The sequence below is a fragment of the Oncorhynchus tshawytscha genome, linkage group LG09, assembly GCF_018296145.1.
Source record: "Oncorhynchus tshawytscha isolate Ot180627B linkage group LG09, Otsh_v2.0, whole genome shotgun sequence".
In the NCBI taxonomy this organism is placed as follows: Eukaryota; Metazoa; Chordata; class Actinopteri; order Salmoniformes; family Salmonidae; genus Oncorhynchus; species Oncorhynchus tshawytscha.
Genome location: NC_056437.1, coordinates 9,652,703 through 9,678,966, shown reverse-complemented (window position 1 = coordinate 9,678,966; position 26,264 = coordinate 9,652,703). Strand labels below are relative to the sequence as shown.

Sequence of the window (26,264 nt, the reverse complement as noted above, 5' to 3'; positions counted from 1 at the left end):
CTGTAGTAAGGGAAGACAGTCTGAAAAGAGAAAGGAGAGACAGTCTGTAGTAGGGAAGAGAAAGATGAGACAGTCTGTAGTAGGGAAGAGAAAGATGAGACCGTCTGTAGTAGGAAGAGAAAGGAGAGACAGGGAAGAGGAAGGAGAAACAGTCTGTAGCAGGGAAGAGAAAGGAGAGACCGTCTGTAGTAGGGAAGAGAAAGGAGAGACCATCTGTAGTAGGGAAGAGAAAGGAGAGACCGTCTGTAGTAGGGAAGAGAAGAGAAAGGAGAGACAGTCTGTAGGGAAAAGGAGAGACAGTCTGTAGTAGGGAAGAGAAAGGAGAGACAGTCTGTAGCAGGGAAGAGAAAGGAGAGACAGTCTGTAGCAGGGAAGAGAAAGGAGAGACAGTCTGTAGCAGGGAAGAGAAAGGAGAGACAGTCTGTAGCAGGGAAGAGAAAGGAGAGACAGTCTGTAGCAGGGAAGAGAAAGGAGAGACAGTCTGTAGCAGGGAAGAGAAAGGAGAGACAGTCTGTAGTAGGGAAGAGAAAGGAGAGACAGTCTGTAGCAGGGAAGAGAAAGGAGAGACAGTCTGTAGCAGGGAAGAGAAAGGAGAGACAGTCTGTAGTAGGGAAGAGAAAGGAGAGACCGTCTGTAGTAGGGAAGAGAAAGGAGAGACCGTCTGTAGTAGGGAAGAGAAAGGAGAGACAGGGAAGAGAAAGGAGAGACAGTCTGTAGCAGGGAAGAGAAAGGAGAGACAGTAGCAGGGAAGAGGAAGGAGAGACAGTCTGTAGCAGGGAAGAGAAAGGAGAGACAGTCTGTAGTAGGGAAGAGAAAGGGAAGAGAAGACAGTCTGTAGCAGGGAAGAGAAAGGAAGAGACAGTCTGTAGTAGGGAAGAGAAAGGAGAGACAGGGAAGAGGAAGGAGAGAGTCTGTAGCAGGGAAGAGAAAGGAGAGACAGTCTGTAGTAGGGAAGAGAAAGGAGAGACAGGGAGGAAGAGAAAGAGAACAGTCTGTAGCAGGTGAGACAGTCTGTAGCAGGGAAGAGAAAGGAGAGACAGTCTGTAGCAGGGAAGAGAAAGGAAGAGAAAGGAGAGACAGTAGCAGACAAGAGAAAGGAGAGACAGTCTGTAGCAGACAAGAGAAAGGAGAGACAGTAGCAGACAAGAGAAAGGAGAGACAGTCTGTAGCAGACAAAGAGAAAGGAGAGACAGTCTGTAGCAGACAAGAGAAAGGAGAGACAGTCTGACAGAGAAAGAAAGGAGAGACAGTCTGTAGTAGCAAGAGAAAGAGAAAGGAGAAAGGAGAGACAGTCTGTAGCAGACAAGAGAAAGGAGAGTCTGTAGTAGGGACAAAAGGAGAGACAGTCTGTAAGGGAAGAGAAAGAGACAGTCTGTAGCAGGGAAGACAAGAGAAAGGAGAGACAGTCTGCAGACAAGAGAAAGGTAGTAGACAGTAGAGAAAAGAGACAGGGAAGAGGAAGGAGAGTCTGTAGCAGGGAAGAGAAAGGAAGAGAAAGGAGACAGTAGTAGACAAGAGAAAGGAGAGACAGTAGGGAAGAGAAAGGAGAGTCTGTAAGGGAAGAGAAAGGAGAGACAGTCTGTAGCAGGGAAGAGAAAGGAGAGACAGTCTGTAGCAGACAAGAGAAAGGAGACAGTCTGTAGCAGGGAAGAGAAAGGAGAGACAGTAGCAGACAAGAGAAAGGAGAGACAGTCTGTAGCAGGGAAGAGAATGGAGAGACAGTCTGTAGCAGGGAAGAGAAAGGAGAAACAGTCTGTAGTAGGGAAGAGAAAGGAGAGTCTGTAGCAGGGAAGAGAAAGGAGAGACAGAGAAGAGAAAGGAGAGTCTGTAGCAGAGAAGAGAAAGGTGAGACAGTCTGTAGCAGGGAAGAGAAGACTCAGTCGGCTGTTCAAATTGCTTAAACATCCGTCCTCTCCTCCCCTTCATTTGCACTGACAGGAACAGGCTTGATGGGTAAAATACTATATGGTGGAAGAAAGCTCATCACTGTATCATATAGTGGTTTATCTCAGAATTGAGATTAGATGGCAGTAGAGAGAGTATTTCCCAAGGAGGGGCTGATGCCTGATCATGTGCAGTCGACATCAGGGGCAGAATTCAGAATTTATTATTGACATCAAGAACTGCTTCTACACAAACATCCGACATCTCTAGCGAACAAGCAGCAAGACACATTCTAAGAAACAAATAAGAACCATTGACAGCTTCTCTCATGCACGTTGAGCTCTACACAAATAGATTCATATGTCATTTTCAGAGAATAAAAAAGTTACTTCCAAAAACAATGTGTCCTTTTATGAAATACATACATGACAACAACAAAAAACATGGAAATAAAAATGTACAGTATCGTGATCGTTTTCTAGTACAATTAATTTTCTCTTTTCAAATGTAAAACACATCTTGAAATGTAAAGACACTGAAATGAGGAAATGGGTTTCAATTCCAGTCTCACATTCACATTGACATTGTTTAATGTGAAGGAAAGTTTTTTTTCTATTTAATTGGTTCATTTACACTCTGAACTATGATCAGAGAAATGCATTGGCATCCTACAACCTTCCAAATGGTACACTTGGTGTTCAGGAAATCCAGAATCATAACTATTAGCCAGTGTAATCTTGTTAATTTGGCCAAATGAAAAGGCTGATATACAGTATGGTCAATTGAAAGGCAGAAGGCTATATACTGTATCTGTGTGTACATGCAAAGAAAGACACGTTGCTATCATCATAACTCAATTAATATCAAAACTGAGCTGCCAGAGAATAAGGAAATTGAAAAGACAAACATTCCGAGACATTCTGAAACAAAATGTCTCCGGTTTCTTTAAACAAAGAACAGAACGAATTGGCCCATAGACTGACGGAATAGAGGTGTGAAATAGACAGGCTACTCTCGCGTGGTCTAGTCTGGAGTCTGGACTGATTGTCCTGACAATATGAGCAGAGTTCGGGTCAAATCCATTCTATATCAGTCGAGTCAATTCTAGAACTGACTTGAATTGACAGAATTGAAACAGAATTGATCCAAACCCTGTGAGGATGACAAAGTCATGCAGAGATAAAGTGTTTCTTTATAAGTTGACCCCAGATCTGTTTGTACTGCCTAGGCAATAGCCATAGGAGTTGACGGGACAGCACAAACAGATCTGGGACCAGGCTAGTTTCTTCAGACATTCCATGGACATTAGCAGCAGTTATAAAAACGTAACACTGCCAATAGTTGAGAAGTCATCTCCCATGACATAAACATTTATACAGTACCTAACACTTTCCCATACTAGTGAGAAGACAACAATTGAAACCTTTTCAAAATAAACATTTTCCTACAAAAGATCTATCCAACATCCATAGAAACATCTATATCGTAAAGTGTACAAAATGTTCTCATAGATTGATTTAAATACACATACATTTACTTTAAATATATTACATATTTTAAAACACATTAGAAATGTGTATATATATTGTGTATATACTGTATATTTAATATATGTGGGTAGACGAGTCAATGGAGAATGTCTTATTCCTACTCTAGCATTTACAATGCAACATTCTGAGGCAAATTTGGTCAGAGACAACATTCTGGTAGATGCCACTACGCTTCAACAATAGTGTCCCGACGAGGCTGCTCCATCTCTATTTCTCTGTTGCGTTCAATCTCTTAGACCTGATAAAGGCCATGCCATGTGTCCTCATGTGTGTGTTCAAACTCCCCTCTGTCTCAAACATCTTGTCACACACTTTACATTTGGTTTCAGGAGTCCCGTCGTCCAGGCCGTCCCCCGAGCCGGAACCCAACTGGTTCTCTCTCTGGTTCTCATCGGCAGCAACGGTTCCATTACGTCTGGCCAGCTCCCGCGGCTCCTTCTGCTTGTGGATAATGAAAAGATGTCGGGCCAGGGAGCGGGGAGAAGTGTAGCACAGACCACACTCCCTGCACTGGAAGGAGGATCTGTCAGACTTGTGCTGCGGAATGTGGTCGTGGAAGGTGACGAGGTCCTCGGTGGTGAAGCTGCACACGGCACACTTGTGGACCTTGAACACGTTAACCTTGAGCTTCTTTAGGGGCTGGGTGGGTGTGGAGCCCCTGGAGCGAGAACCGGGAGGCCCCTCGTCATCCTGCTGCTTCCTCTTGGGGCTGAGGGCCTGGAGGGGGGCGAAATAGGGACATGAGGGTTGCTGCATGTACAGATTGCCATTCAATCATACACAAATAAACAATCTTTGCATTGCCGTGATTTTTAGAGGCAAATTCCCTCATGTTCGCAGAGATCACGTTTGTTTTAAATGCCGTAGATGTTAGATGACACCTAACCCCCTTTAAAAGCAGTGGCAGTGCACAAGCCGTTAATCTGCGTTTCTTTGAATCCTGGTCACAGTATCAGGGAGAGGAACAGCACAAACTATGGATCAGTGGGTGCAGCTGATTGGTCAGTTACTGTGCCTTGTCGGGAGGGCGGGTGCAGCTCATTGGTCAGTTACTGTACTTTGTCAGGAGGGTGGGTGCAGCTGATTGGTCAGTTATTGTACCTTGTCAGGAGGGTGGGTGCAGCTGATTGGTCAGTTACTGTACCTTGTCAGGAGGGTGGGTGCAGCTGATTGGTTGGTTACTGTGCCTTGTCAGGGGGATGGGTGCAGCTGATTGGTCAGTTATTGTACCTTGTCAGGAGGGTGGGTGCAGCTGATTGGTCGGTTACTGTACCTTGTCAGGAGGGCTGTCCTCTGTGTGAGCTGGGTCTGGCGCCATCTTCCCCTCAGCATCTTTAATGCCACCATGCATCAGCTGGATGTGTTTGTCCAGCATCACACGCTTAGTGAACGTACGGTTGGGGTCTGGACAGTGACTGTAGAGTCATACAAAGAGAGAGAGAGAGTTCTTAAAGAAGAGGCCATACACATTTGACATATTAAATGCAAACATGTCATCACAGGAATTTGTTGCCCTGTTGAATCTGTGTAGACTGAATAGTTGTGCATCCACCTGACTGTTCTGCCTTAGGCATTTAAACATTTGAACATCTTGGCCATATTCTCCACCCGTAGCCAAAGAGGACTGCCACAATAACCTGGTTCCTCTCTAGGTTTCTTCCTAGGTTTTGGCCCAAAACACCTGCATGCTTGCTGTTTGGGGTTTTAGGCCTGTACAGCACTTTGAGATATCAGCTGATGTACGAAAAAAATAAATTTGATTTGATTTGATTTGATGTCATCAAGGAATTTGTTGCCAGAATCTGTGTAGACTGAATAGTTGTGCATCCACATGGAAACAGGAGTAGACCTGTACCCCCCCAAAAAAAATGTGATCCAATCCAGCCCACGGACAGGAGTTGTGCTTGATCCTGTTGTGTCGACACAAGCTGTGGGAGGAGCTGAACGACTTGTCACACTGTCGGCACGGGTGCTTCTTCAGTTGCTGCAATCATAGTGGGAGAAGAAATTGAATTGAACAGTTATGGTTTTATTACGGTCACCACGGCGATAGACTGTATCACAGCAGTCTGAGGCTCTGTCACTACAGACACCCTGGTTCCACTCCAGGCTGTATCACAGCAGTCTGAGGCTCTGCATCTCAGTGCTAGAGGCATCACTCCAGACTGTATCACAGCAGTCTGAGGCTCTGCATCTCAGTGCTAGAGGCATCACTCCAGACTGTATCACAGCGGTCTGAGGCTCTGCATCTCAGTGCTAGAGGCATCACTCCAGACTGTATCACAGCAGTCTGAGGCTCTGCATCTCAGTGCTAGAGGCATCACTGCAGGCTGTATCACAGCAGTCTGAGGCTCTGCATCTCAGTGCTAGAGGCATCACTGCAGGCTGTATCACAGCAGTCTGAGGCTCTGCATCTCAGTGCTAGAGGCATCACTCCAGACTGTATCACAGCGGTCTGAGGCTCTGCATCTCAGTGCTAGAGGCATCACTCCAGACTGTATCACAGCAGTCTGAGGCTCTGCATCTCAGTGCTAGAGGCATCACTCCAGACTGTATCACAGCGGTCTGAGGCTCTGCATCTCAGTGCTAGAGGCATCACTCCAGGCTGTATCACAGCGGTCTGAGGCTCTGCATCTCAGTGCTAGAGGCATCACTCCAGGCTGTATCACAACGGTCTGAGGCTCTGCATCTCAGTGCTAGAGGCATCACTCCAGGCTGTATCACAACGATCTGAGGCTCTGCATCTCAGTGCTAGAGGCATCACTCCAGACTGTATCAAAACCGGCCATGATTGGGAGTCCCATAAGGCGGCGCACAATTTTCCCAGCGTCGTCCGGGTTAGGGTTTGGCCGGGGTAGGCAGTCATTGTAAATAATAATTTGTTTTTAACCTACTTGCCTAGTTAAATAAAGGTTAAATAAATAAATAAATATATTGTTTCAACCTTTCCAATCCTTTCAGATCTACAGTTGAAGTTTACATACACTTAGGTTGTCATTAAAAGTAATTAAAAATCGTTTTTCAACCACTCCCCAAATTTCTTGTTAACAAACTATAGTTTTGGCAAGTCGGTTGGGACATCTACTTTGTGCATGAAAATACATTTTTCCAGAAATGGTTTACAGACAGATTAATTCACTGTATCACAATTCCAGTGGGTCAGAAGTTTACATACACTAAGTTGACTGTGCCAGCTTGGAAAATTCCAGAAAATGTCATGGCTTTAAAAACTTCTGATAGGCTAATTGACATCATTTGAGTCAATTGGAGGTGTACCTGTGGATGTATTTCAAGGTCTACCTTCAAACCCAGTGTCTCTTTGCTTGACATCATGGGAAAATCAAAAGGAATCAGCCAATACCTCAATTATAACAATTATACACCTCCACAAGTTTGGTTCATCCTTGGGAGCAATTTCCAAACACCTGAAGGTGCCATGTTCATCTTTACAAACAATAATACACAAGTATAAACACCATGGGACCACGCAGCCGTCATACCACTCAGGAAGGAGACACGTTCTGTTCTGTCTCCTAGAGATGAACGTACTTTGGTGCGAAAAGTGCAACTCAATCCCAGAACAACAGCAAAGGACCTTGTGAAGAAGCTGGAGGAAACAGGTATAAATGTATCAGTAAAACGAGTCCTATATTGACATAACCTGGAAGGCCCCTCAGCAAGGAAGAAGCCACGGCTCCAAAACCGCCATGAAAAAGCCAGACTACGGTTTGCAACTGCACATGGGGACAAAGATCGTACTTTTTGGATAAATGTCCTCTGGTCTGATGAAAAAAAAATAGAACTGTTTGGTCATAATGACCATCGTTATGTTTGGAGGAAAAAGGGGGAGGGTTGCAAGCTGAAGAACACCATCCAAACCGTGAAGCACGGGGTGGTAGCATCATGTTGTGGGGGTCTTTCCTGCAGGAGGGACTGGTGCACTTCACAAAATAGATGGCATCATGAAGTAGGAAAATTGTGGCTATATTGAAGCAACATCTCAAGACATCAGTCAGGAAGTTAAAGCTTGGACGCAAATGAGTCTTTCAAATGGACAATGACCTCCAAGCATACTTCCAAAGTTGTGGCAAAATGGCTTAAGGACAACAAAGGCAAGGTATTGGAGTGGCCGTCACAAAGCCCTGACCTCAATCCTATAGAACATTTGTGGGCAGAACTGAAAAAGTGTGTGCGAGCAAGGAGGCCTACAAACCTGACTCAGTTACACCAGCTCTGTCAGGAGGAATGGGCCAAAATTCACCCAACTTATTGTGTGAAGCTTGTGGAAGGCTAAACGTTTGACCCAAGTTAAACAATTTAAAGGCAATGCTACCAAATACTAATTGAGTGTATGTAAACTTCTGACCCACTGGGAATGTGATGAAAGATATCAAAGCTGAAATAAATCATTCTCTCTACTATTATTCTGACATTTCACATTCTTAAAATAAAGTGGTGATCCTAACTGACCTAAGACAGGGACTTTTTACTAGGATTAAATGTCAGGAATTGTGAAAAACTGAGTTTAAATGTATTGGCTAAGGTGTATGTAAACTTCAGACTTCAACTGTACACACGTACTACGGGGTATTGGCTCAGGGTTGATTTGGGATTCAAACTAGGACTACACGGTACCTTGCCATGCTCCTGCCTGACGTGGGCTACGAACACCTCTCTCTGGATGAAGAGACGGTCACAGTCTCCACATGTCCAGACAGGAGCAGGTGGCTTCTGGGGGGCTGAGGTAGGGGTGATCTGGGCCTTTTTCAGGGGGGTAGTTGGGGTATTCTTGTCCACCCTGTCCAGACCGTTGGTGTTGGTGTTGGGGCTGGAACTGAGGGGCAGGTTGATACCCAGGTTGGGGGGACCCTCGATGGTCTTTAAGGTACCATGCATCGTCTACACAGGGATGACAAACAGCTCCGGTAACAGGCATATTAACTATTCATACAGACTGCACAAGGACAATGACTTATAATTATCACTTGCTGATTAGGATTATACACAAATATATTTCAAGTGCTTGTCATTACATTGTAGTAGATTTCAAAAATGTTCTGAAAAATAGAAGTGCCTGTTATAAGTTTTTCTAAGTTAAATAAGTTATTTGTTCACATCGAGCACAAGAGAAGAAGATCTTTTCCCCTTCATACAGTACCTTGATGTGGTCCAACATGAGCTGTTTCTGGGCGTAGTGCATGGAACAGTCTGGGCATTTGAAGACAGACACCTTCTGGTTGGCTATGTGTTGATCAAAGTGTGACTGAAGCAGTGTCTGCTGGGTAAACACTGTATCACACATGGAACACTTGTAGATCAACCTGGAAGACAACACAAAGAATGTTTTAACAACATATACCACTCTGAGAGACATGTGGCTTGATAAAAATGAATGAGTTTCATTAAATCCTGTATACAGAAAAGGAATAAAATTAATGTTATCTAATAACAATTATTTTTTTCAATTGTACTAATGCATTGTATACGACAACAGTACCTATTCATGTCCATGAATACACTTAATAATGTTGATGTCCATAATAGGAGTTAATGATTTATTTAAAAACAATCCGTCAGTTCAAAAGGTTGTATCACAGAACCTGGCAGCACACTGTCTGTTCTGTCTGGTCTGTCTGTTCTGTCTGGTCTGTCTGTTCTGTCTGTCTGTTCTGTCTGTCTGTTCTGTCGGTTCTGTCTGTCTGTTCTGTCTGTCTGTCTGTCTGTCTGTCTGTCTGTCTGTCTGTCTGTCTGTCTGCCTGTCTGTCTGCCGGTTCTGTCTGTCTGTTCTGTCTGTCTGTCTGTTCTGTTCTGTCTGTTCTGTCTGTCTGTCTGTTCTGTCTGTCTGTCTGTCTGTCTGTCTGCCTGTCTGTCTGTCTGTCTGTCGGTTCTGTCTGTCTGTCTGTCTGTCTGTTCTGTTCTGTCTGTTCTGTCTGTCTGTCTGTCTGTCTGTCTGTTCTGTCTGTCTGTCTGTCTGTCTGTCTGTCTGTCTGTCTGTCTGTCTGTCTGTCTGTCTGTCTGTCGGTTCTGCTTGCCTGCCTGTCTGTCTGTTCTGCCTGCCTGCCTGTCTGTCTGTTCTGTTTGTTCTGTCTGTCTGTCTGTTCGTTCTGTCTGTCTGTCTGTCTGTCTGTCTGTCTGTCTGTCTGTCTGTCTGTCTGTCTGTCTGTCTGTCTGTCTGTTCTGCCTGCCTGCCTGCCTTTCTGTTCTGCCTTTCTGTTCTGTCTGTCTGTCTGTCTGTCTGTCTGTCTGTCTGTCTGTCTGTCTGTCTGTCTGTCTGTCTGTCTGTCTGTCTGTCTGTCTGTCTGTCTGTCTGTCTGTCTGTCTGTCTGTCTGTCTGTCTGTCTGTTCTGTCTGTTCGTTCTGTCTGTCTGTCTGTCTGTCTGTTCTCTGTCTGTCTGTCTGTTCTGTTCTGTTCTGTCTGTCTGTTCTGTCTGTCTGTTCTCTGTCTGTCTGTCTGTTCTGCCTGCCTGCCTGCCTGCCTGCCTGTCTGTTCTGTCTGTTCTGTTCTGTTCTGTTCTGTTCTGTTCTGTCTGTCTGTCTGTCTGTCTGTTCTGCCTGCCTGCCTGCCTGCCTGCCCTGTCTGTCTGTCTGTCTGTCTGTCTGTCTGTCTGTCTGTCTGTCTGTCTGTCTGTCTGTCTGTCTGTTGTGTCTGTTCTGTCTGTTGTCTGTCTGTCTGTCTGTCTGTCTGTCTGTCTGTCTGTCTGTCTGTCTGTCTGTCTGTCTGTCTGTCTGTTCTGTCTGTCTGTCTGTCTGTCTGTCTGTCTGTCTGTCTGTCTGTCTGTCTGTCTGTCTGTTCTGTCTGTCTGTCTGTCTGTCTGTTCTCTGTCTGTCTGTCTGTCTGTTCTGCCTGCCTGCCTGCCTGCCTGCCTGTCTGTTCTGTCTGTTCTGTTCTGTCTGTCTGTTCTGTCTGTCTGTCTGTTCTGTTCTGTTCTGTTCTGTTCTGTTCTGTTCTGTTCTGTCTGTCTGTCTGTCTGTCTGTCTGTCTGTCTGTCTGTCTGTCTCTGTGTGTGTGTGTGTCTGTCTGTCTGTCTGTCTGTCTGCCTGTCTGTCTGCCTGTCTGCCTGTGTGTGTGTCTGTTTGTCTGAGAGACCACCTGGCACCTGCTCCTGAACAGGTTCAGTCATCAGTGTGTGTGTGTGTTCATTAGAGTGTGTTGACGGTGTTAGGAAAAGGTCAGGGTGCTGGAAAAACACTCAGTTAAAGCTACTGTGTCTAATAACATTAAACGCAAACCCATTCAACATTGAAAATGAAGACGGTTCTGACAGGAACATGACTTGGATATGGATATCGGATAACTTTCCCTCATTAAAGCAGAATTAATTTGTGTTAAACAACTGAGGATGTTGGTGTCACCTTTCCAATCAGTGATAGAACAGCATACAGTAGAATAGAACAATAAGATTGTATATTCTATTAAATAGAAGACAAAGGTCTTCAACATAGAACGAAAACTTTCTAGGATAATATTATGTTTCGATAAATACTTTAATAGACTAGACTAGACTAGACTATACTAGATCACATGAATAATGGGTTGTGAGAATCTGAGACCTACTTGGGCTCTCCTATCTTGACCCCAGGGTGCTGTGTGCGTGCGTGTGAGTGTGTGCCAGGAGCAGACTTGAAGGCCATGGGGCAGATGGGACACTTGTAAAAGATCTCACAATGAGAGCTCTGGATGTGAGTCTTCAGAGCAGCCACGTCAGAGTAGATGACGCTACAGTGCACACAGCTGGAGAGAGAGAAGGGGGGAAGAAAAACATACAGTACATACAGTGAGCACCATAATTAATTGGACAGAGACCATTTTTCTGTTATTTTGGTTCTGTACTTTGAGTTTGAAAGGATACAATGACAATGAGGGTGAAGTGCAGACTGTCAGCTTTAATTTGAGGGTATTTTCATCCATATCGGATGAACCGTTTAGAATTTATAGAAGCTTTTGTACATGGTCCCACCCATTTTCAGGCATCAAAAAACATTGGACAGTTTAACATAATGTAGAATAAAGTAGTCATTGTTAATATTTGGTCGCACATCACCAGAGGCTGGGTATCTTCCCTGGTGATGCTCTGTCAGGCCTGTACTGCAGCCATCTTCAGTTCCTACTTGTTTCGGGGACTTATTGCCTTCAGTCTCCTCTTCAGCATGTAAAATGCATGTTCAATTGGATTCAGATCCGGTGATTGACTTGGCCAGTCAAGGATTTTCCACTTTTTGGCCATCAAAAACGCCTTTGTTGCTCTAGCAGTATGTTTAGGGTAATTGTCTTGTTGCATGATGAAGTGCTGTCCAATGAGTTTGAAGGCATTTGGTTTTATCTGAGCAGATAAAAATAGAGTTCAGAATTAATTGTTCTACTTCTGTCTACAGTCACATCATCGATGAAGACAAGTGAGCCTGTTCCACTGGCAGCCATAGCCTGTTCCCCTGGCAGCAATAGCCTGTTCCCCTGGCAGCCATAGCCTGTTCCCCTGGCAGCCATAGCCTGTTCCCCTGGCAGCCATAGCCTGTTCCCCTGGCAGCCATAGCCTGTTCCCCTGGCAGCCATAGCCTGTTTCACTGGCAGCCATAGCCTGTTTCCCTGGCAGCCATAGCCTGTCCCCCTGGCAGCCATAGCCTGTTTCCCCTGGCAGCCATAGCCTGTTTTCCCAGCCATGGCAGCCATAGCCTGTTCCCCTGGCAGCCATAGCCTGTTCCCCTGGCAGCCATAGCCTGTTCCCCTGGCAGCCATAGCCTGTTCCCCTGGCAGCCATAGCCTGTTCCCCTGGCAGCCATAGCCTGTTTCCCTGGCAGCCATAGCCTGTTTTCCCTGGCAGCCATAGCCTGTTTTCCCTGGCAGCCATAGCCTGTTTTCCCTGGCAGCCATAGCCTGTCCCCTGGCAGCCATAGCCTGTTCCCCTGGCAGCCATAGCCTGTTCCCCTGGCAGCCATGGCAGCCATAGCCTGTTCCCCTGGCAGCCATAGCCTGTTTCCCTGGCAGCCATAGCCTGTTACCCTGGCAGCCATAGCCTGTTACCCTGGCAGCCATAGCCTGTTTCCCTGGCAGCCATAGCCTGTTTTCCCTGGCAGCCATAGCCTGTTCCCCTGGCAGCCATAGCCTGTTTCCCTGGCAGCCATAGCCTGTTCCCCTGGCAGCAATAGCCTTTTTCCCTGGCAGCCATAGCCTGTTACCCTGGCAGCCATAGCCTGTTACCCTGGCAGCCATAGCCTGTTTCCCTGGCAGCCATAGCCTGTCCCCCTGGCAGCCATAGCCTGTCCCCCTGGCAGCCATAGCCTGTTTCACTGTCAGCCATAGCCTGTTTTCCTGGCAGCCATAGCCTGTTCCCCTGGCAGCCATAGCCTGTCCCCCTGGCAGCCATAGCCTGTTTCCCCTGGCAGCCATAGCCTGTTCCCCTGGCAGCCATAGCCTGTTTCCCTGGCAGCCATAGCCTGTTCCCCTGGGCAGCCATAGCCTGTCCCCCTGGCAGCCATAGCCTGTTTCCCTGGCAGCCATAGCCTGTTTCACTGGCAGCCATAGCCTGTTCCCCTGGCAGCCATAGCCTGTTTCCCTGGCAGCCATAGCCTGTTTCCCCCTGGCAGCCATAGCCTGTTTCCCCTGGCAGCCATAGCCTGTTCCCCTGGCAGCCATAGCCTGTTTCCCCTGGCAGCCATAGCCTGTTCCCCTGGCAGCCATTGCCTGTTTCCCTGGCAGCCATAGCCTGTTACCCTGGCAGCCATAGCCTGATTCCCTGGCAGCCATAGCCTGTTTTCCCCTGGCAGCCATAGCCTGTTCCCCTGGCAGTCATAGCCTGTTTCCCTGGCAGCCATAGCCTGTCCCCCTGGCAGCCATAGCCTGTTCCCCTGGCAGACATAGCCTGTTCCCCTGGCAGCCATAGCCTGTCCCCCTGGCAGCCATAGCCTGTTACCCTGGCAGCCATAGCCTGTTCCCCTGGCAGCAATAGCCTTTTTCCCTGGCAGCCATAGCCTGTTACCCTGGCAGCCATAGCCTGTTACCCTGGCAGCCATAGCCTGTTTCCCTGGCAGCCATAGCCTGTCCCCTGGCAGCCATAGCCTGTCCCCCTGGCAGCCATAGCCTGTTTCACTGTCAGCCATAGCCTGTTTTCCTGGCAGCCATAGCCTGTTCCCCTGGCAGCCATAGCCTGTCCCCCTGGCAGCCATAGCCTGTTCCCCTGGCAGCCATAGCCTGTTCCCCTGGCAGCCATAGCCTGTTTTCCCCTGGCAGCCATAGCCTGTTCCCCTGGCAGTCATAGCCTGTTTCCCTGGCAGCCATAGCCTGTTTCACTGGCAGCCATAGCCTGTTTCCCTGGCAGCCATAGCCTGTTCCCCTGGCAGCCATAGCCTGTTTCCCCCTGGCAGCCATAGCCTGTTTCCCCTGGCAGCCATAGCCTGTTCCCCTGGCAGCCATAGCCTGTTTCCCCTGGCAGCCATAGCCTGTTCCCTGGCAGCCATTGCCTGTTTCCCTGGCAGCCATAGCCTGTTCCCCTGGCAGCCATAGCCTGTTTCCCTGGCAGCCATAGCCTGTTTTCCCTGGCAGCCATAGCCTGTTTCCCTGGCAGCCATAGCCTGTTTTCCCTGGCAGCCATAGCCTGTCCCCCTGGCAGCCATAGCCTGTCCCCCTGGCAGCCATAGCCTGTTTCCCTAGCAGTCATAGCCTGTTCCCCTGGCAGCCATACAGGCCCAAGCCATAACACCCCCTCCACCATGTTTCACGGATGAGGTGGTATGCTTTGGATCATGGGCATGTCTTTTTTTCTCTCCACACTTTCCATCATTCTGGTACATGTTAATCTTTGTCTCATCTGTCCACAATACTTGTTTCCAAAACTATTGGGGCTCTTTTAGGTGCTTTTTTAGCAAACTGTAATTGGGCCTTTCTGTTCTTCAGGCTTATCAGTGGTTTGCATCTTGTAGTGTATCCTCTGTAGTCCTGCTGGTGTAGTCTTCTACGTATGGTAGACTTTGACACATCTACACCTGCATCCAGGAGATTGTTTTTGATCTGTTGGGGTGTTGTCAGGGGGGTTTCTACACCATCGAGAGTATTCTCAGTGGTCTTCCTCAGTCTACCGGGTCTTTTGACATAATTGAGTTCACCGGTTGTTTTTTTCTTGTTAATGATGAACCAAACTGTTGACTTGGGCCCAGCGTTTTTGTAATGTTCCTGATTGATTGATGTTCATTTCTGAGCCTTATGACGGCCAGCCTCATTTGCATCGACACTGCTGTCTTCCTCATGTTGTCACACCCAAACAACAACCTCCAAAAGCAATAGCAAAGTCTAGAATCAATCCTCTTCATCAACAGCTCTCCTGCATTCACTAACGACACAAATCTGTGAAGCCAATTCAACAAATACTTGTAGTACCTTAAAATGGGGGGACCATGTACAAAAGGTGCTGTCATTTGTAAACGGTTCATCCGATATGTATGAAAATACCCTCAAATTATAGCTGACAGTCTGTACTTCGCCCTCATTGTATCCTTTCAAACTCAAAGTGCTAAGAGTACAGAACCAAAATAACAAAATAAGTATGGTGCTCACTGTATATATATAAAACAAAAATATACAGGACCTTTTAACTCAACACTTTGGATGATTTTGATACTCAATGCAAGTTACAAAATCAACTGACATTGTAATTACTGTGATTAGCAAGTGGCACATTGATAGGTGAAATAAATCATTTTCATTGTGGAGACTTAAAGGTGACATTATCAAAGAACTACAGTATTGCCTCTTCCAAGTGTGCACCCTCCACATTGGGAAGAGCGGATATGGGTCTCGTTGCTGTTGATTTCTGTAGGAAGAAAGTTGCCTTTCTGTATGACGTCATATTGCTACGTCTACCTGAGTGAGTGGACCTTTTAAACAAAAGTCATCTGACTGCTCTAAAAGAAAATCTCTAGAGAAGAAGAGGAACCATGGTAACAAGCTAGACAGAAGTGTTTCCTGTTCAGGCAGGAAGCAATGTCAGACTGACCGGTAGCCCACCCTGCGGGTGTAGTGCAGACAGTTCCTGGTCACATGGGACTGGAAGTGGATTGAGCGACAGATAGCCCCACACTCAGGGCAGATGTAGGGAGACTTGTGCTGGTGGATCCGTTGGTGCGACGCAAAGCTGCACACGTTAGGTAGTAGCATTTGGCAGATTGTGCAGGTTTTCTACAGACGTAAACAGAGACAGAAATACACAAAACGGTATTATAATTCTCGAGGAGGAATGCAATCTTTGAGAGTTGGTTCAATAATGGAGTTAAATTAACAAAACATTTGATAATTTATATAATTAGCTGGTGCTATAAAGGGATGACATGATGAAAAAACACAATGGCATTAAAGATGGCATCTGCAGTAAAACAGCGCCACTGGCCGCCCCACCACCGTTGTTATTGTTGTTGTTGCTGAGCTGAGGAGCGTCGTGCAGCATGGTGAAAACAAGGCATTAAAGATGGCATCTGCAGTAAAACAGCGCCACTGGCCGCCCCACCACCGTTGTTATTGTTGTTGTTGCTGAGCTGAGGAGCGTCGTGCAGCATGGTGAAAACAAGGCATTAAAGATGGCATCTGCAGTAAAACAGCGCCACTGGCCGCCCCACCACCGTTGTTATTGTTGTTGTTGCTGAGCTGAGGAGCGTCGTGCAGCATTCTCCGTTTGCAGTAACTTCTTTGTTGTAATATCACAGATGGACGTGGTTCATTTACCATAAAGGATTCCAGCTTCAATATATATATATATATATATATATATATTATTTTTTATTCAGTGATGGATGGAGTGTAAAAGGGAGTGTTGATTAGAAGTGGTGACACAGTGGGTGTGACTCACAGAAATACACAATAGACAAGGGAAGTTTAAAAAGGGCAAGAAAACAATCACTCAACACCCGCTTATAGACATAGACACAGTAACCACACATACACACCTGTCCGCTGGACTCTGGCGCCTGCTGATAGTGCATTGCTAGAGAGTTCTCATCCAGGAACATCTCACTGCACTCTAAACACTTCAGACTGGTTCTGCAGAGCCGGGACACATCCTCATCCAGGGGCATGGCAGCAACCGGAGGGGCGTTGGAGGGGGCACAGATCACCGCTGCCTGGGCCTGAGTACCAGCACCCTTCCCTGGGTAGTGGCCGGTGGAGCTGTAGGTAGATCCAGCGGTGGTGGTGGAGGATAGCGGAGGTGATGTAGTGATCATCTGGTCTGTAGGGATGGGCTTGAGGATGAGGTGGGAACACTGCATAACCACCCCTTTGAGGAGAAGAGAAGAAGAGACGAGGTTAGAAGACAAGAGGAGAGGAGACAAAAGGAGAGGAGAGAAGACAAGAGGAGAAGAAAAGAGGAAAGTACAAGAGGAGATAAGAGGTTTTTATTAGTCTCAATTTAGAAGCATTGCAGAGTATCAACGGCAGTGAACGCTTTAGGCATTTCATGTATGAAGAAAAGTCACCTTTGTCTTTGTGTCCCCGGGCGTGGGAGAGCAGACTGCACTTGTTGTAGAAGACCAGGTTCTTGACACAGTGGTTGCAGGTGACCTCGATGCGGACACTGCGGCGGTCGTAATGCTGGCTCAGGCTTCTCTCCAGGGCAAACGAGTCACCGCACTCCAGGCACCTGTAAATAATAATATAAATGAATATACATTCATTCGAACATGTATATTATATACACTGCATTTCAAGAAGCCCAAGGACACTGTATAAAATAGGAAGAAACAATTAAAATGCTATATAGCTAGCTAGCATTTTACCTATAGCCGCGGGAGGGTAGGGAGATACAGGCGGCCGAGGGGGGGCTGAGGTTGGGGACGTAGACTGGGACGGGGTTGATGCTGCTCAGGACCTTATTGAAGGCCTCCACTACAGAACTCTGGGAGCTGGCTAACACCTGGACTCTAGAGAAACCCTTCTTCTGGGCCTGGGCAGCCAGCAGGGCTTGCTTCACCGGCTGCTGCCCCTGCGGCTTGGAGCTGGACAGCACCTGGTGAAACGAACAGACATTCAAGGAGTTACTGAATGAAATGTTAGGGATTTATTGTTGTTATTAATCTATTGAGTTATTTATTTATTAGAATTATTCCTCATGTTTATTTCATTATTACTGTATGACGTTATATTTTGTTGTCTATAGCATGTTAGCATAGAAGATTAGTTCTGATGTACAAAATGAGGTATCTTAATAAACCAAACCTGGTGGAGCTCAGACACAGAGGTGGTCTTAGTCAGAGGGAGTAGGTTGAGGTTGGTGAGGTGGACAGTCTTTGGCACAGTGAGTTTGGCGTTTGCCAGGCTGGATGCGGGCACCATGACGGTCTGCTGTTGTTGTTGATGGATGGCGTTGGCAGCTTTGAGGATGGCGCTGCTAGCACTCTGTACCGACGCAGCAGGGATCACTGTGGCTTTGACCATGGTGTTGTTGGCCAGCTTTAGGTTAATGACCTGAATAGGGGGAGGAGAGGATGGGAAATACAATTGTATTCACACAGTGAATACAGTGAATAAGGCATAACAATAACATAAAAATAACATGGCTTGGCACAGTGGTTAAGGGCGCTGTACTGCAGCGCCAGCTGTGCCATCAGAGACTCTGGGTTCGCGCCCAGGCCCTGTTGTAACCAGCCGTGACCGGGAGGTCCGTGGGGCGACGCACAATTGGCCTAGCGTCGCCCGGGTTAGCCGGTAGGGATATCCTTGTCTCATCGTACTCCTGTGATGGGCCGGGCGCAGTGCACGCTAACCAAGTATTGCCAGGTGCACAGTGTTTCCTACGACACATTGGTGCGGCTGGCTTCAGGGTTGGATGCTCGCTGTGTTAAGAAGCAGTGCGGTTGTGTATCGGAGGACGTCTCTCCCGAGCCCGTACGGGAGTTGTAGCGATGAGACAAGATAGTAGCTACTAAAAACAATTGGATACCATGAAATTGGGGAGAAAACGGGGTGAAAAATAAATAATAATAATTTGTAAAAAAATAACATGGCTATATACAGGGGGTACCAGTACCGAGTGGATGTGCAGGGGTAAGAGGTAATTGCTACAAATGGAGGATTCTTTGACGAAAGCAAAGTTTGAAGGACACAATTATTATTTCAATTAAAAGTCATTATTTATAACCTTGTCAACATTTTGACTATATTTCCTATTCACTTTGCATCTCATTTCATGTATGTTTTCATGGAAAACAAGGACATTTCTAAGTGACACCAAACTTTTGAACGGTAGTGTACGTCCATTTGTAGCAATTACAGCCTTGCAGACCTTTGGCATTCTAGTTGTCAATTTGTTGAGGTAATCTGAAAAGATTTCACCCCATGCTTCCTGAAGCACCTCCCACAAGTTCGGTTGGCTTGATGGGCACTTGTTACGTACCATACGGGTCAAGCTGCTCCCACAACAGCTCAATAGGGTTGAGATCCGGTGACTGTGCTGGCCACTCCATTATAGACAGAATACCAGCTGACTGCTTCTTCCCTAAATAGTTCTTGCATAGTTTGGAGCTGTGCTTTGGGTAATTGTCCTGTTGTAGGAGGAAATTGGCTCCAAATAAGCGCTTTTCCACAGGGTATGGCATGGCGTTGCAAAATGGAGTGATAGCCTTCCTTCTTAAAGATCCCTTTTTACCCCATACAAATCTCCCACTTTACCACCACCAAAGCACCCCCAGACCATCACAATGTCTCCACCATTTACAGATGGCATCAAGCACTCCTTCAGCATCTTTTCATTTTTTCTGCGTCTCACAAATGTTATTCTTTGTGATCCGAACACCTCAAACTTAGATCCGCCTGACCATAACACTTTTTTCCAATCTTCCTCTGCCCTGTGTCTGTGTTCTTTTGCCCATCGTAATCTTTTATTGGCCAGTCTGAGATATGGCTTTTTCTTTGCAACTCTGTCTAGAAGGCCAGCATCCCAGAGTTGCCTCTTCACTGTTGACGTTGAGACTGGTGTTTCGCAGGTACTATTTAATGAAGCTGCCAGTTGTGGTCTTGTAAGGCGTCTGTTTCTCAAACTAGACACTCTAATGTACTTGTCCTCTTGCTCAGTTGTGTACCGGGGCCGCCCACTCCTCTTTCTATTCTGGTTAGGGACAGTTTGTGCTGTTCTGTGAAGGGAGTAGTACACAGCATGGTATGAGATCTTCAGTTTCTTGGCAATTTCTCGCATGGAATAGCCTTCATTTCTCAGAACAAGAATAGACTGACCAGTATCAGAAGAAAGTTATTTGTTTCTGACAATTTGAGCCTGTAATCAAACCCACAAATGCTGATGCTCCAGAAAAAAATCAACTAGTCTAAAGAAGGCCAGTTGTATTGCTTCTTTAATTAGAACAACAGTTTTGCTAACATTGCCTGTGAGTTCAATCTTTGGTTTCATCAGACCAGAGAATCTTGTTTCTCGTGTTCTAAGAGTCTTTAGGTGCCTTTTGTCAAAATAAAAAATCTTTATTTAACTAAGCAAAGACAGTTAAGAACGAATTCTTATTTACAATGTCGGCCTAGGAACAGTGGGTTAACTGCCTTGTTTAGGGGAAGAACGACAGATTTTTATCTTGTCAAGTCTGGGATTCAATCTAGCAACCTTGTGGTTACTGGCCCAATGCTCTAACCACTATGCTACATGCCACCCTAATCATGTGCCTTTCACTGAGGAATGTCTTGCCACTCCACCATAAAGTCCTGATTGGTGGAATGCTGCAGAGATGGTTGTTCTTCTGGAAGGTTCTCCCATATCCACATAGAAACTCTGGAGCTCTGTCAGAGTGACCATTGGAGTGACCATTCTTGGCAACCTCCGTACCCAAGGCCTTTCTCCCCCATTGCTCAGTTTGCCCGGGCGACCAGATCTAGGAAGAGTCTTGGTAATTCCAAACTTCCTCCACTTAAGAATGATGGAGGCCACTGTGTTCTTGGGGACCTTCAATGCTGCAGACATGTTTTGGTACCCTTCCCCAGATCTGCGCCTCGACACAATCCTGTCTCGGAGCTTTAAGGACAATTCCTTCGACCTCATTGCTTGGTTTTTGCTCTGACATGCACTGCCAACTGTGTGACCTCATGTCAAATCAATGGAATTTACCACAGGTGGACTCCAATCAAATTGTAGAAACATCTCAAGGATGATCAATGGAAACAGGATGCACCTGAGCTCCATTTGGAGTCTCATAGCAAAGTGTTTGAACACTTACAGTTGAAGTCAGAAGTTTACATACACCTTAACCAAATACATTTAAACTCAGTTTTTATTACAATTCCTGACAATCCTAGTAAAAAATTCCCTGTCTTAGGTCAGTTAGTATCACCAATTTATTTTAAGAATGTGAAATGTCAGAATAAGAGTAGAGAGATTGATTTATTTCAGCTTTTATTTCTTTCATTTCGGGGAGCCTTCCACAAGCTTCACACAATAAGTTTGGTGAATTTTGGCCCATTCCTCCTGACAGAGCTGGTGTAACTGAGTCAGGTTTGTAGGCCTCCTTGCTCGCACACGCTTTTTCAGTTCTGCCCACAAATTTTCTATAGGATTGAGGTCAGGGCTTTGTGACGGCCACTCCAATACCTTGACTTTGCTGTACTTAAGCCATTTTGCCACAACTTTGGAAGTATGCTTGGGGGTCATTGTCCATTTGGAAGACCAATTTGCATCCAAGCTTTAACTTCCTGACTGATGTCTTGAGATGTTGCTTCAATATATCCACATCATTTTCCTATCTCATGATGCCATATATTTTGTGAAGTGCACCAATCACTCCTGCAGCAAAGCACCCCCACAAAATGATGCTGCCACCCCCGTGCTTCACGGTTGGGATGGTGTTCTTCGGCTTGCAAGCATCCCCCTTTTTCCTCCCTTTTTGTTTCATCAGACCAGAGGACATTTCTCAAAAAAGTACGATCTTTGTCTCCATGTGCAGCTGCAAACTGTAGTCTGGCTTTTTTTATGGCAGTTTTGGAGCAGTGGCTTCTTTCTTGCTGAGTGGCCTTTCAGATTATGTCGATTTAGGACTCGTTTCACTGTGGATATAGATACTTTTGTACCTGTACCTGTTTCCTCCAGCATCTTCACAAGGTCCTTTGCTGCTGTCCTGGGATTGATTTGCACTTTTCGAACCAAAGTACTTTCATCTCTAGGAGACAGAACGCATCTCCTTCCTGAGCGGTATGACGGCTGCGTGGTCCCATGGTGTTTATACTTGCGTACTGTTGTTTGTACAGATGAACGTGTTACCTTCAGGCATTTGTCAATTAGGCTATCAGAAGCTTCTAAAGCCATGACATCATTTTCTGGAATTTTCCAAGCTGTTTAAAGGCACAGTCAACTTAGTGTATGTAAACTTCTGACCCACTGGAATTGTGATACAGTGAATTATAAGGGAAATAATCTGCCTATAAACAATTGTTAGAAAAATGACTTGTGTCATGCACAAAGTAGATGTCCTAACCGACTTGCCAAAACTATAATTTGTTAACAAGAAATTTGTGGAGGGTTTGAAAAACGAGTTTTAATGACTCCAACTTAAGTGTATGTAAACTTCCAACTTCAACTGTATGTATATATATAGAGAGTACTGGTCAAAAGTTTGGACACACCTACTCATTCATGGGTTTTCTTTATTTTTTAAAACTATTTTCTACATTGTAGAATAATAGTAAAGACATCAAAACTATGAAATAACACATATGGAATCATGTAGCAACCAAAAAAAGTGTTAAACAAATCAAAATATATTTTATATTGGAGATTCTTCAAAGTAGCCACCCTTTGACTTGATGACAGCTTTGCACATTCTTGGCATTCTCTCAACCAGCTTCATGAGGTAATCACCTGGAATGCATTTCAATGAACAGGTGTGCCTTGTTAAAAGTTAATTTGTGGAATTTCTTTCCTTCTTAATGCGTTTGAGTCAGTCAGTTGTGTTGAGTCAAGGTAGGGGTGGTAAACAGAAGATAGCCCTATTTGGTAAAAGACCAAGTTCAAACACTCCCATATACAGTGACCTCCATAATTATTGGGACAGTGAAGCATTGTTTCTTCTTTGGCTTTATACTACAAAATATGAGGTTAAAGTGCAGACTGTCAGATTTAATTTGAGGATATTTTCATCCATATCGGGTGAACCATTTTGTTCCCCTAAACTAGTCCCCCCCCCCCAATTTAAGTGTAGAAAAAGTATTGGGACAAACACTAACACTGTATTAAAGTAGTAGTCAACACATCCATCAACACAGGGGCCACTCAGGGGTATGTGCTTTGTTCTATGTCATCTCTGTGGACTGGGGAGAAAATGCAATAACTCTCCCCAAATATGGGGAAGGTTTTCTGTGCAAAATTTCCAAATGACATCTGTTTGACCGGATGTAAGGTAATAGAAAGCTGTGTAAACGACCCAACATGTTTCTGATTAGATTTCAGTTCAGCTTGGATGCATATGGATGTGGTTGAAATACTATCAGCTTTAATGACGCTGATAAAAGACAGCACCTGTCACGTTATGACCTTAGTTCTTTTGTTATGTCTTTGTTTTAGTATGGTCAGGGCGTGAGTTGGGTGGGTTGTCTATGTTCCGTTTTATATGATTTGGGATTTCTGTGTTTGGCCTGGTATGGTTCTCAATCAGAGGCAGCTGTCATTCGTTGTCTCTGATTGAGAACCATACTTAGGTAGCCTGGTTTCACTTTTGAGTTGTGGGTGATTATTTTCTGTGTCAGTGTTTGTTCCACATGGGACTGTATCATTTATTTCATTTATTCACGTTGTTATTTTGTACTTTTCAGTGTTCTATTAAAAGTAAGCAATATGAACACGTACCACGCTGCGCATTGGTTCTCCGATCCTTCCTACTACTCCTCTTCATTAGAAGAGGAGGAGGACAATCGTTACAGAATCACCCACCACCAAAGGACCAAGCAGCGTGGTAATGGGCAGCAGCAGCGATCTTTAGACTCCTGGATATGGGAGGAGATCCTGGATGGCAAGGGACCCTGGGTACAGCCGGGAGAGTATCGCCGCTCCAAGTCAGAGCTGGAGGCAGCAAAAGCCGAGAGGCGGTGGAATGAGGAGGCAGCACGGCAGCGCTGTTGGAATCCCGAGAGGCAGCCCCAAAAATGTATTGGGGGAACACGGGGAGTGTGGCTAAGTCAGGTAGGAGACCTGAGCCAACTCCCCGTGCTTACCGTGGAGAGAGAGGGACAGGGCAGGCACCGTGTTATGCCGTGAGGCGCACAGTGTCCCCGGTGCGCAGGCATAGCCCGGTGCATGGCACCAGCCCTACGCATGGTGTCCCCAGGTTCGCCAGCACAGTCCAGTGCGGGCTATTCCACCTCGCCGCACTGGCCTGGCTACAGGAAGCATCCAGTCAGGTAGGGTTGGGCAAGCTCGGTGCTCGAGACCTCCAGTGGGCCTTCACGGTCCGGTCTATCCGGTGCCACCTCCAAGCACCAGCCCTCCGGTGGCAGCCCCCCGCACCAGGCTGTCTCTCCGTCTCCTCCCTACAGGTGCTCCCGTCTGTCCTGAGGTGCCAGATTCTCCCGTCTGTCCTGAGGTGCCAGAGCCGCCCGTCTGTCCTGAGGTGCCAGAGCCGCCCGTCTGTCCTGAGGTGCCAGAGCCGCCCGTCTGTCCTGAGGTGCCAGAGCCGCCCGTCTGTCCTGAGGTGCCAGAGTCGCCCGTCAGTCAGGAGCTGCCAGAGTCGCCCATCAGTCAGGAGCTGCCAGAGCCGCCCGTCAGTCAGGAGCTGCCAGAGCCGCCGTCAGTCTCTCTGCCAGAGCCGCCCGTCAGTCAGGAGCTGCCAGAGCCGCCCGTCAGTCAGGAGCTGCCAGAGCCGCCCGTCAGTCAGGAGCTGCCAGAGCCGCCCGTCAGTCAGGAGCTGCCAGAGCCGCCCTTCACTCTGGAGCTGCCAGAGTCTCCAGCCTGTCCGGTGCTGCTGGAATCTCGCGTTCGTCCGGTGCTGCCGAAATCTCACGTCCATTCGGGACCCGTGGCTAGGGTCCTCAGTCCGAGGTCGGCGGCAAGGGTCGCCGCTCGAAAGGCGCCACGGAGGCGAGTTAAGAGGCGGATAAAGACTATGGTGGAGTGGGGTCCACGTCCCGCGCCGCCACCGCGGACAGACACCCACCCAGACCCTCCCCTATAGGTTCAGGTTTTGCGGCCAGAGTCCGCACCTTTGGGGGAGGTACTGTCACGTTCTGACCTTAGTTCTTTTGTTATGTCTTTGTTTTAGTATGATCAGGGCGTGAGTTGGGTAGGTTGTCTATGTTCTTTTTTCTATGATTAAGGATTTCTGTGTTTGGCCTGGTATAGTTCTCCATCAGAGGCAGCTGTCAATCGTTGTCACTGATTGAGAACCATACTTAGGTAGCCTGGTTTCACTTTTGAGTTGTGGGTGATTATTTTCTGTGTCAGTGTTTGTTCCACATGGGACTGTATCATTTATTTCATTTATTCACGTTGTTATTTTGTACTTTTCAGTGTTCTATTAAAAGTAAGCAATATGAACACGTACCACGCTGCGCATTGGTTCTCCGATCCTTCCTACTACTCCTCTTCGTCAGAAGCACCTCTACAAACTATCCCTAACTGTGCATTTGCATTCTCTCAAGATTCTGAAAGAAAATTCATTGACCTACAGTCAGTGTCCAGATTACAGTTTCCATTTAATGATGAGTGAGAAAGTTACAGACGCACAAATGTCATACCCCCCAAAAATGCAAACCTCCCCTGTTATTGTAATGGCGAGGGGTATGATATTGGTGCATCTATAACTTCCCACACATCATTTTTAACGATTCATTCAGAATTATCCGTAATCATCCACATTAATGTAGAAGTGTTTAGAAACATATTATATCCATGTTTACAATAAAAATGACACAGTACATTATTTACCATTCATTTCTATTGGGCTAAAATGTTCATGTGACAACCAAAACAAAGAGCAAATACACCCAACAAATTTGTAGTCACAAGCTTGATGTAGTCATTATTGTGCTATATATATGGGACCAAATACTTAACTTTTTACTACTTTAATAAACATTTAAGTGAATTTGTCCCAATAATTTTGCTCCCGTAAAATATGGGGACTACTGTATGTACAAAAAGTGATTTCATTTCTAAACTGTTCCCCCGATATGGATGAAAATACCCTCAAATTAAATCTGACAGTCTGCATTTTAACCTCTTAGTCATTGTTTGATTTCAAATCCAAATTGCTGGAGTGCAGAGCCAAAACAAAACAAAATAGTCACTGTCCCAATACTTACAGAGGGCACTGTACAAAGGAAAAGGTTGGTTACCTGGGAACCCGCCGTCTTGACTGCCGACACAGGGAGGAAAGCAGTGGCCACAGGTTTGATGGTCATCTGCTTGTTGATCTCCATGGCAACACCTGGGGTGGTGGTGGGCAGGCAGGAGGTCCGCGTCGAGTTCGGGGAGGACAGGAAGGAGGAGACCATGATGGAAGACCCTCTCTTCAGGCGTTCAGGGTCTGACTCTACCTGGGCCAACGGCAGCACTCTGGTGACGGTGCGTTTGATCTGGCCAGAGGAGGTCTTAATGGTTTTGATCCGGACCTTTGGGATGACGGGTGTGGACGGGGAGGAGGAGGGGGAACCAGAGCCTCTACTGCTGTCCTCACTGGTGGTTGGGCTGCCGGGGCCCTCTGGCTGTTTGGACTGCAGCCTCCTGGCCACCTAGGATAGGATAGAATAGGATAGGATGAACTTTTTTGTCCCCCGGCAGAAATTTGTCTGGGACTAATCTATTGTGGACAGACTGCATAACATAAATGGTACCGTAGTCGTTAATGGAGCATCTAACCCTTCCTAGAGGTTAG

At 46.4% G+C, this 26,264-nt stretch overlaps 1 protein-coding gene across 1 annotated transcript in view; it reads right to left on the bottom strand.

The window, feature by feature from the left end:
• Positions 1-2,091: 2,091 nt before the first annotated feature.
• znf532 (zinc finger protein 532) overlaps positions 2,092-26,264 on the bottom strand; it is a 44,762-nt gene continuing 20,589 nt past the window's right edge. Inside the window, exons 4-15 of the mRNA XM_042326474.1 lie at positions 25,726-26,121; positions 17,629-17,877; positions 17,190-17,419; positions 16,890-17,053; positions 16,362-16,690; positions 15,419-15,600; positions 10,990-11,166; positions 8,593-8,755; positions 8,070-8,333; positions 5,324-5,418; positions 4,708-4,849; positions 2,092-4,151 (exon numbers count right to left, since the gene is read on the bottom strand). Coding sequence (XP_042182408.1) covers positions 3,642-4,151; positions 4,708-4,849; positions 5,324-5,418; positions 8,070-8,333; positions 8,593-8,755; positions 10,990-11,166; positions 15,419-15,600; positions 16,362-16,690; positions 16,890-17,053; positions 17,190-17,419; positions 17,629-17,877; positions 25,726-26,121 — 2,901 coding nt within the window. The 3' untranslated portion in view covers positions 2,092-3,641. The remainder of the gene's footprint in view (positions 4,152-4,707; positions 4,850-5,323; positions 5,419-8,069; positions 8,334-8,592; positions 8,756-10,989; positions 11,167-15,418; positions 15,601-16,361; positions 16,691-16,889; positions 17,054-17,189; positions 17,420-17,628; positions 17,878-25,725; positions 26,122-26,264) is intronic.